At 53.9% G+C, this 10,611-nt stretch overlaps 1 protein-coding gene across 1 annotated transcript; it reads right to left on the bottom strand.

The window, feature by feature from the left end:
• Nucleotides 1-168: 168 nt before the first annotated feature.
• On the bottom strand, nt 169-9,264 carry HAPLN4 (hyaluronan and proteoglycan link protein 4). The gene is made up of 5 exons (XM_055590672.1): nt 9,241-9,264; nt 8,147-8,360; nt 7,483-7,845; nt 5,590-5,922; nt 169-5,187 (listed from the first exon to the last, which is right to left on the bottom strand). The coding sequence occupies exons 1-5, from the start codon at nt 9,262-9,264 to the stop codon at nt 4,796-4,798; spliced, it is 1,326 nt and encodes a 441-aa protein (XP_055446647.1). The 3' UTR covers nt 169-4,795.
• Nucleotides 9,265-10,611: the final 1,347 nt, after the last annotated feature.

The raw sequence follows: 10,611 nt of genomic DNA, 5'->3' as shown, positions 1-10,611 counted from the left end.
ATTTTCAGATTGCCAAGAAATACAAATTAGGACATATAAATAAAGGGAAATAAACAATAAATCTCACAAGAGAAAGGTTTTGCATATTTTAATGACGACAATGTATTTGAACTGAGAATGATTTATGATTTACTCAAGAGCCTGCAGCTAAGGTCAAAGTGGAGGATGGTCAGCTTCATGTAACAAGTGAATTGCAAGTGACAACCACAAAGAGAGATTCTTTTTCACCTAATAAGCTGGCCAAGGTAACAAGTGATGACACATGACGCAGGTGAAGGTGTATGGAAATATGCAAGCGCATCTATTGTGAAACGAGTGAAAGTCGCTCAGCTGTGTCTGACTTTTTGCGACCCCATGGGCTAATACAGTCCACGGAATTCTCCAGAACAGAATACTGGAGTGGGTAGCCTTTCCCTTCTCCAGGGAATCTTTCCCACCCAGGAATTGAACCAGGGTCCCCTGCATTGCAGGCGGATTCTTTACCAACTGAGCTATCAGGGAAGAACCACATCTAGTGATGGGCTATACATTGGCCTCACCTCTAGGAATAGTTGGAAGTCCTATCAAAATGGCAAATCTTGACCCCTTGATCAAACAACTCCTGATATCATCCTCCAGTTACACACACTGGTGTGAAGCCAGTGGTACTTATTACTAACAACAAAATATGGGAAATGTGCAAATGGCCACCATTAGGAGACTGGTTACAGAAGTTATGGTGCATCCAAACAGCAGTGCCAATCTTCAGAAGAATGCTGGCAGCAGAGGGGAGGGGGTGTGATTTTTTTACAAGCTGAAGGAAGCCAGTCCCCAAATATATTATTAAGTAAAAAATAGAGTTACTTTAAAAGTATGTATGGCACACAAATGTTCGTAGCAGTGTTATCCACAATAGAGATGGAAAATACCCTAATGTCCATTAACCAATAAAAGAATAAAAAAAGTGTGATATGTATATGTATGAATATTCAACCATAAATATCATACGGAAAGGAGCCAGACACGAAAGGAACACATGCTGTAGGATTCCACTTATATAAAATATCAAGAATAGGCAGATCCATAGAGATGGGAAGCAGATTAACAGTTGTCAGAGCAGGAGAGGGGGCAGGGAGAAATGGAGAGATTGCTTAATGGGTATGGGATTTTCTTTGGGGTGATGAAAATGATAGAGATGATAGTCGCACAACACTGCGAATGTACCAAATGCCACTAAATTGAAGTCTTTAAAATGTTTACAATGTGAGTTTCATACTGTGTGAAATTTTACAACATTAAAAGTATATATTGGGATTTCTCTGGTGGCCCAGTGGCTAAGACTCTGCACTTCCAATGCAAGGAGTCAAGGCTTTATCCCTGGTCAGGGAACTAGATCCCACATGCCACAACTAAAGATCCCGCGAGCCACGATGAAGATCAAAGACCCCGCGTGCTACAACTAAGACTCAGCGCAGCCAAACACATAAGTAAACAAATAGAGTATACATTGCATGCTTTCATTCATGTAAAAGTGAGGAGGAAAATGACACATGCGTGTTTCCTGGAATGAATACAAAACCTCTTTCGAAGGACATGTAGGAAATTTTAGATGTCTCTGAGAAGTGCACTGGCTGCCGGAAGACAGGAGAGAGATGCTTTCCTGAATATCTACCTTCCAGAGGGGCTCTACTCCAGGTAGGCTCTTGAGGCTTCCACGTCAACAGTGCAGAGACCCAGCAGAAAGAGGGCTCCTTAGATCCTATTGGTCCGTCAAAATCCCAGGGCTTGAATCTCATTGGTCTGCCTGGGTCCATGTCCACCCCTGGACGATTAGGGTCGCCCAGGAATGTGAGTCACAGTACTCATTGCCCAGTGGAGTCAGCCCTTCCGACTCACAGAATGAGAGAAGGAAAACTTAGTTACCCAGGGCACAACCAAGATGTCAGACCCCAAGGAAGACAGAAAGGATGTCAGCAAGGAAAAGGAGGGATGAAAGAAATCTCATGCACTCATCTCCAGAAAATGACCCATTATCTTTCTCCTATTCAAGGAAGCTAAGGCTCAGTTGGAGCCCAAGGCTCTCTAACCAGGAGGCTGATCCTGACTTCAGATGAGTGGTTGGAATTTCTAAGAGTTCTGTCCCATCTGGTATTGAAGCACCAGCAGTTAAGTCAACCATCCCCCTCCTCCAGCTGTATCAGACATTTACACTTTTTTTTTCCTCTTCTCCTTTCTTTGTATCCCAGAGACTTTTCACTACTTCTTAGCCCACAATCCCCTGACCCCAACCTTCACCCCACCCCATGGAAAATCTGCAACTTCTCTTCCTTCCTGATGCAGGAAGTCAACATCCAGTTTCACACACTTTGTTTCCAAGGGACTGAGAGGAACCGCTGGGTTGGTTAGTGACCCAATTAGGACAGGGCTGAGAAGGGCCAGACCCATGGGAGGTGGCTCAAGGGAGAGAAGAACATGATGGGGGAAGGGAGAGGAAAGAGAGATTGGGGAGAGGGAATGAATGGTCCTGAGGAATGAGAGAAGTTTCCCAATCAAATCATCACCAAGCCCCCCTGCTACCCCAGCTGAAAAACATTTTGTCTACCAATGTGCATTTTTGAAATAACTACCCACCAACTGCCTCATTTTTTCACTCATCAAAAAAAAAAAAAAAAAAGAAAGAAAAGATTTATTGAGCCCCTGCTGTAACACTTTGCACTCACTGGGACCATAAAAGCAGCCCTGGTACAGAGGAGGAAACAAGATCAGGGGTTTCATCACTTGGTCACAGAGGCAGAATTCAAACTCAGGCACACCTGGTCCCCAAACCCACAGACAAGTCTCCTGGAGATGGATGTGGCAATAAGAGGGCTCCAGGAAGGACCCCAGTGCTACTCCAGGCAAGACTTCAAAACTAGGGTCTCCAACAGCTGGGGCGGCCTCGTTCATGGACAGTCTCCCTGAGCAAGCTATTAACACTGGGGAGTTTGACTGGGTCCTGACTTGTTAACACAAATCGCCCCTTAGAACCTGGAGTTCAGAGTGGATTTTGAGGTCTACAGACAATTCCACCTCTCTCGGATCTCTAAGAAGGGAAATGTGGGGGTAGGGAGGGTAGAAAAGGAAAGAGGACCTCAGGGAGAGTGGGGATGTGGTCTCAGAGAGGAAAAGAGGAGCCTCGCGCTCGTATAGCACAAAGGGTTGGGGCACATCAGGGTCTCATTTGCTCATCCGGGTGTTGCAAGGTTATCTCGTGCACAGCTGTTGTCTGAGATGTAGTTAGCGTGCAAACGGAGGGTATCCAGCAGCTCCAGAAGTCCGCCTGGAGCTGGGCCCATCTGGTGAAGGGGCAGCCGTTAAGCCCTATGGAGCAAGTTCGGCCCATGGTAAGAAGTTCCTGAGGACTGGGAAGTCAGTTGTCATGGAGATGACGCTGACAGCCTCTATGGTGACAATGTGGAGGGGCGGGCCCTACCTACAAGAGAAAGCCTAAGGGGACAGGTGTTCTGTTATCTCAGATACCGGAGTTTAGTCTCCATGGCAACAGCTGCTGGGTCCAAGCTGCTTGGGGGCGGAGCTTGGGGAGGAGCAGGGAGCTGGGGCGCCCGCGGAAAGGAGCAGCCTGTTTCCATGGTGAGAGCTGGAGAACCGAACGTTGGGTCACTCTCAGGACAGTTAGAGGAGAGGGTGGTCTCCTTGGCTGTTGGTCAGGGTGAGGACAGTGGGAGTGAAGCTGTAGGTCCCTGGAGTGAAGGCGGGTAAGATGGGAAACGTGTGGTATCCATGGTTACAGCTGGAGGAGGGCGGCACTAACTCCATGGGTGTGACTGGTGAAGGAAGGGCTGTGTGACTCTAGGTGACAGTGGAAGCTGGGCTGGTCGCCTTGGTAACAATGGGAAGTGGGGCAATTTGTCTCCATAGCAAATGACATGGATTTTATGGGTCCCTGGGCCCGGGAGATGGTCTCTTAGGTGACAGCTAGGAAAGGGGCCATCAGGTAAAGGCAGACTTATTCCCTCAGAGAGAATCTGAGGGATGCGCCACAGGCATCCCGTCATGCGAGCCAGCTGGGGCGTGTCAACCTGTATTAACAGTGAAAGACAAGGGTGGTCGCCCCTGAAACTGAAGGGGTGGGATTGTTCTCCACAGTGACCTGGAGACATGACCTGTTATTCTGGAAACTTTGGGGGACTCGTGGGAGAAAGGGAGAGAATGGAAGTAACCAATCTCCAGGTTACCCTAGGGAATAGGACAGGAGCCCACAGTGTTCATGTGACCATGGCCGTGTGGTCAATTGACGAACTCAGAGGTTTCTGGTTTCTCTACGGATGGTGGGTAGGAGGGCTCAGTGTCCAGGTGGCCTTAGGGGACCAGTCTACAGTCTTCGGGCAGATGCATAGGACGTGTGGCCAGTCTCCAGATAATCCCGGGGGTCCAGCCTCCAGGCGACCATGGGGTAAGTTCCGGAAGATTTCCGGAGACGTGTCCAGTGTTCAGGAGACCTCAGAGTCTGCTAGGCTCCAGGGATTCTCAGAGGGTGTGCCTCGTCTCCTGGGGAAAGTTGGGAGAGGAGACCCAATCCACCGTTCAGAAAAGGTAGGGCTTGGTCGATCTCCAGGGGACTCCAAGGGACTTGGCTCCGAGAACTGGCCAGACTCTGGGGACCTCAGAGGGTGTGTCCAGGGGTTAAGGACCGCAGGAGGTCTGGTCAACTTGCAGGGCACCGCAAAGAGCATAGCCAGTCTCCAGGTGTGCGGTCAGTCCACGCCACAGGGCACTCGGCCAGCCGCCAAGCGCCCCCGCGGTCCACGGCCCAGGCCTAGACGCGCAGCGGGGTCCACGCGGCGGGGTCTCGCGAGCCTCCGGCCCACCCGCCGCCTCCAGCCCAGCCCCAGCCCCAGCCGCCAGGGGCGGGGTCCGGCGCGCCAGGCGCTCGGTAGCAGTAGACGCCGAAGAGGCGGCGCGAGGCGTCTGGAAAGCCGAGGCTGCGTACACCCGGCCGGCGGCCGCCGCAGCGCGCGCGCGGATTCACGATGGGGTAGCGTGCGCTCCCGTCCGCCAGCCAGCCTGCGGTGCAGCGGTCCAGCAGCTGCAGCTTCCACGCGGCGAAGAGCTGCCCCACCTTGGCTACGGCGGCGCCGCGCGCTGCGCAGGCGCGCGCCGCTCCGGAGAAAGGCACCGGCCGCAGTGGCTTCAGGAAGAACACGCGCCCTGCAGAGGGGTGGGTAGGGGTGATTAGGGCTGCTCTTGGGGCTGGGCCTCCTCGGATTTCAGGGCCTCCTCGGATTTCAGGACTCCCTCTCGCCTGCCGCCCAGGAAACAGCCTCAGGATTCAGAAACTTCACCCGCTCCCCTGCAGCCTGGGACCACGGCCTCGGCTAGAGAAGTGCTGGTGCCAGGCTTTGTTTGATTGCCGCGCCTTGACTATACTAGGGACCTCCGGGTCCGGACATCCGAGGATAGGTGTGGAGAGGAAAGGCGAAGAGAGAAAACTAGGCACAGTGGGAAAGAATCTTGAGACGGGCCTGGGGGTGGGGGTGGGGTCTCATGGGTGGGGCGGGGCCCGGGCCAGCGGTGGGCAGGACCTTCCTCCCAGGGGTGGGGCCTACGCACCCGGGAGGTTGGATGTGAAGCAGAAGGCATCGTAACGTTCTTCTGCGTTGTGGCGGTAGCCGTAGTTGCGCACACCTCCTGAGGTTCCGCCGCCAGCCCCGGCGCTCCCGGCCCCGCCCAGGCCGCCGCAGGGCTCCCGGGGCTGGCTCACCGGGTACTGCACCGAGCCGTCGCGCAGCCAGCCCGCGTTGCACCAGTCCAGACCGTCGCGCCAGGCTGCGTGCAGCTGCTCAGCAGACGCCAAGATGCCGTCCTGCTCAGCGCACGCGCGTTGAGCCTCGGCGAAGGTCAGCTTGTAGCGGCCTCCACGAGGGTGGTAAGGGAAGACTACACCTGAGAGGGTACACAAGGGTCAGCTCGGAGCCCCCCCACCCCAACTCGCATCAACCTACCTGACATCAGGGGTGCCACCTTTCAGTCCATCCCTCACTCTGGCGTCAGACCTGACCAGCCTTTCCCCAGCTCATATCCCTCGTACTTCCTTTGCCTTAGACTTGGGATTCACTTGACTCTTTGACACACTTAATCGTGTCCACCTCCTTTCCACGCCTGGAGACCTTTGTTTGTGTTCTTTCCATCTATCCACTTGTAGAGCTCCTATTCATCCTTCAAAACCCAGCTCCCACATCCCTGCTTCCTTTAGTTCTATGTGCTTCTGACATTCTTACAGCATTGGGACCTGCCTTCTGGTCAAGTTCTGAGCCCACCGAGCTGACTCCCTCACGCTAGGACCCCATGAATATTTGATCCTAGACAAAGAGCTCTTTGGTCTCCAGGATTACCCAGGACATTTCCCATTGGTTTCCCATCTAACTTCTGTTCGTAAACTCCTCCCTTATCAGAATCACAGTCAACTCAGTTCACTAGCTTTCTGTGTGTCTGTGTTTAGGGGGAGGACTTTGTGGGTGCAGATGCATCTCGCAGCAGTTGCAGGAAGGATCAAACAGGAACCAGAAAGAAGAGCTGAAGCCTGAGACTGGAGTTTGAGTCTTGGCTCTGCCACTCACTGGCACATGTCCTGGTCAAGGCTCTAACCTCTCTGAGCCAGTTGCCCATCTGCTAGTAATAGCGTCTTACTCAGGGGGTTTGGGAAAATTAAATGAGAGACTCCAGAGAGCTCTTCAACCAAGCTCTTGGCACATAGAAAACACCCAATAAGGGAGAGCTGCTTTTGTTATTGTTGTTATTCACTCTTGTTGGGAAGTTCAGCAAGTGAGGGCTAAGAAATCTCTCCTAGAGTCTTCCAAGGTGGAGTGAGGAAAGCAACCAAATGGAAGGGAATTCTTCAAATAGAAACGCCACCAATCAGCTCCATGGTCAGCCAATCAGAGCAACCCATCTCCCAGGCACAGTGATTGGCTCGTGGATAGGCACATGACTCAAGCTGGGCCAATGAGGGACAACTCTGGGACTCTAGGTAACACTCAAAGGAAATCGATTGCCAAGCTGGGAGGGTGGAAGCCTGGCACTACTTTTTGTTTTCACCCGGGAAACTTGTCCAAGGAAAGGCCACCCAGGGAAGCAGAGGTGAGGGAAGGATTCCTGAAATGGTGTGAGTGCCTGGATCTCCCTGTGCCTGAATTCTACTGCAGGGTTTCCCAACCTCTTCGCTATTGACGTTTTGGATTGGATTATTCTTTGCTTGGGCGAATTGCCTGTGTTTTGTGGGATGTTTCACAGCATCCCTGGCCTCTCCCCGCTATATACCACCATAACCTGCTTCTAGACGTTGCTGATATCCCTGAGGAGCAAAATCACCCCAAATCAGAACCATTATCCTACCCCACTGAGCTGCTAAATCCCTTCAGGCCAACTTGACTTGGTTTCTGTCCTTGCAATATCCTCTCTCCTCCCTTAGAAACGTGACTCGTCCTGCCCACACAGTCTGGTCACCTTCCAGGTCCAGCTTGACCATGCCCGTGTCATCCTCCAGCTCGTTAGTGACCTCGCACTCATAGCGCCCGTAGTCCTGTAGCGTGACGTTTCGGAGAACCAGGGAGGCGTCCCCGGGCCCATCGCCCTGCAGCTCAGCCCGCCCGCGGTAGCTGCCAAACGCTCGGTGCTGAGGGCCCAGCGCCACGAAGACATCGGCAAAGGCCAGCGGGTCCACCACCTTGGTCCACTTGAGGCGGACGCCGTCGTGGCCATGGGTGGCTGCCTCGTAGTGGTAGCGGCAGGGCAAGACGATGGTGCCACCCCGGTGGCTGACCACCTGTCCCGGCGCTGTTTGCACCACCACCGAGCCCGACTCCCCCTCTGTGGACGACCAAAGAGGGTTAAGAAGCCCTAGGGGCGGGGCAGGAGCACCTGGGGAGCGGGGCCCAGGGAAGGGGGTGTAGGAAGAAAAGTTGGGTGAGAGTCAAGAGATCAGAAAGGTAAAGGGACTCCGGGAGGAAATTAGGGAGGGGGCGGGGACTCAGAGCGGGAGGAGCTGGGTGGGGACTGTGGCCATCAGGACCGCCCAGCACCCTCCCTCTTTCCCGCTCCGCGCACTCGGGCGATCCTATTTGCCCACGGCCTCGGCGGGGCAAGATCCGCTTCTACGGCCCTGACTCACCCAGCACGTGCACGACCTTCTTCCGGCCGCGCTGCGCCTCCGCCGCGGCGGTGAGCAGCAGGACTCCCCACGCAGCTGCCCAAAGCGCGCCGGGACCGAGGGCCGCCCGAGCACACACCTGGGGGCACCCAGCGCTCAGTCCAGCCTCCTGACTCTGCCCTTTCAGAAGACTAGCCCCCTGCCCCCTGGCCTTCCTTTCTCGCAGCGAGGACTTCTTACATGCCCAGGTCCCCAACCAGCCAGGGTCCCAAGGAGAAGGCTAGCGGACTCTCCCCCCACCCCCACTCTCTTGGGACCTCACGACCCTTGCCTTTGCGCAAAGCTCACGCCTCTGGACTCACTCTCCCTTAGTTCTGCGTGGCCAACCCGCCTGCCCCCGCGAACCGGAGACCCTGAGCCCCGCCCCCTTCCCTCTCTCTCTCTCTCTCCCCGGCCCAGGCCAGAGATTGGGGAGGAGGGAGGAGGGGCAGAGGAGCTGGAGCAGCGGCAGCGGCAAGGTTATCTGTACGCCAGGAGACTGCAGCAAACCCGTGCAGGTGGGGGTGGGGGGCGAGGGGGTGGTAGAAGCGGAGAGAGCAAGAGACACAGAAAGAAGGCGAGAATAAGAAAAGAGACTGAGACACAGAGAAAAGCAGGGAGAAATGGAGACAGAAGGAAAGAGAGGCGAGAGGAGGGAAAGATGGAGAAGCAGAGTTACAAAGGGAGAGAGATAGAAAAGAGAGTGCCAGAGGGAGACACAGAATAGGATAAGGAAAGACGGAGAGAGACAGAGAAGGAGAGACAGAGACTGAGAGAGAAAAGAGAGAGAGCAAGAGGGAAAGAAAGAAGAGGGAGACATGGGTGTAGAGGGAGAGACAGAGTCTGAGAGAGAGGGAGAGAAAACGGACCCGGGTGGCGGGGGAGGAGGAAAGAGAAAAGTAGGGAAAACCCTAGAAGAACAAGAAAAGAAGAGGCAGAGATGGGAAGAGTGGGAGAGAAAGAGATACAAGAAGCTGAGAGAGAGAGGTGGGAGAGGCGGGAGGGGGAGAAGGGCTAAGGAGGGAAACACTGAAGGATGTAGATACAGAGACACAGAATCCCAGAGAAGGACCTACGGAACCCATGATCTCACTCACCATCCTGCCGGTGCGGCCCTCGCCCAACGGCCCCCAGGCGCTGGGACTGCGTTCCCCTGCACACCCGGGAAAGACTGGACAGATCCCAGCAGACAGCGCAATCCTGGCGTCTGCCTGCAAGGGGAGCAGGGAGGGAAGGAGGCAGGCGGACGGGTGGGGGGGGGGGGGGCGTTAAAGGGGACATGGTAGCACCTGCTCTGGGGAGAGGTGGTGATGGGCACAGATGGAGGAAGGGCGCCCTGAACAGTGGCTACCAAGCCAGGTCCCAGCCTGGGACTGACCTGGGCCAGTAGAGGAAATTTTCTGGGTCTCAGTTCAACTATGTTTTAAATGGAGGTGGGGTGGCACTCATGATGCCTCGTGTGGGCAGAAGGGCTGAGTAACCTGGGAGAGGGCTTGCAGGTCTCCGTTTTCCCACCTGTCACTGTGTGTGTGCTAAGTCGCTCCAGTTGTATTCGACTCTGTGTGACCCCATGGACTACAGCCCGCCAGGCTCCTCTGTCCATGGGATTCTCCAGGCAAGAATACTGGAGTGGGTTGCCATCAAAGGGTCCCGGGCTCCAGCAGCCAAAGATGCTCCCTCTGGGATGGGGACCCCACAACAGTCACACACCCTGCAGAAGGGACCTGCAGTAACAGCTCAAATCTGACTCCGCCCCTCACTCTATGCCTCAGTTTCCACATCTAAGATAATGGAGTTCTGGGTCTTTGGTGACAATCTAGTGGCTAGACATACTATCAGTTTAGTCACTCAGTCATGTCCAACTCTTTGTGACCCCATGGACAGCAGCACGCCAGGCTTCCCTGTCCATCACCAACTCCTGGAGCTTACTCAACTTGTGTCCATCGAGTCAGTGATGCCATCCAACCATCTCACCCTCTACTGTCCCCTTCTCCTCCTGCCTTCTATCGTTCCCAGCATCAGGGTCTTTTGCAATGAGCTTTTCATATCAGGTGGCCAAAGTATTAGAGCTTCAGCTTCCAGTGAATATTCAGGACTGATTTCCTTTAGGATTGACTTGTTTGATCTCCTTGCAGTCCAAGGGACTCTCAAGAGTCTTCTCCAAAACCACAGTTCAAAAGCATCAGTTCTTTGGTGCTCAGCTTTCCTTATAGTTCAACTCTCACATCCATACATGACTACTGGAAAAACCATAGCTTTGACTAGATGGACCTTTGTTGGCCAACTAATGTCTCTGCTTTTGAATATGCTGTCTAGATTGGTCAAAGCTTTTCTTGCAAGGAGCAAGCGTCTTTTAACTTCACAGCTGCAGTCACCATCTGCAGTGATCTTGGAGCCCAAGAAAATAAAGTCTCTCACTCTTTCCATTGTTTCCCCATTTCTTTGCC

This window comes from Bubalus kerabau, chromosome 1 (genome assembly GCF_029407905.1).
Source record: "Bubalus kerabau isolate K-KA32 ecotype Philippines breed swamp buffalo chromosome 1, PCC_UOA_SB_1v2, whole genome shotgun sequence".
NCBI lineage: Eukaryota > Metazoa > Chordata > Mammalia > Artiodactyla > Bovidae > Bubalus > Bubalus kerabau.
The sequence above is the reverse complement of the archived record's forward strand: the minus strand, read 5'-3'. Positions and strand labels throughout refer to the sequence as shown.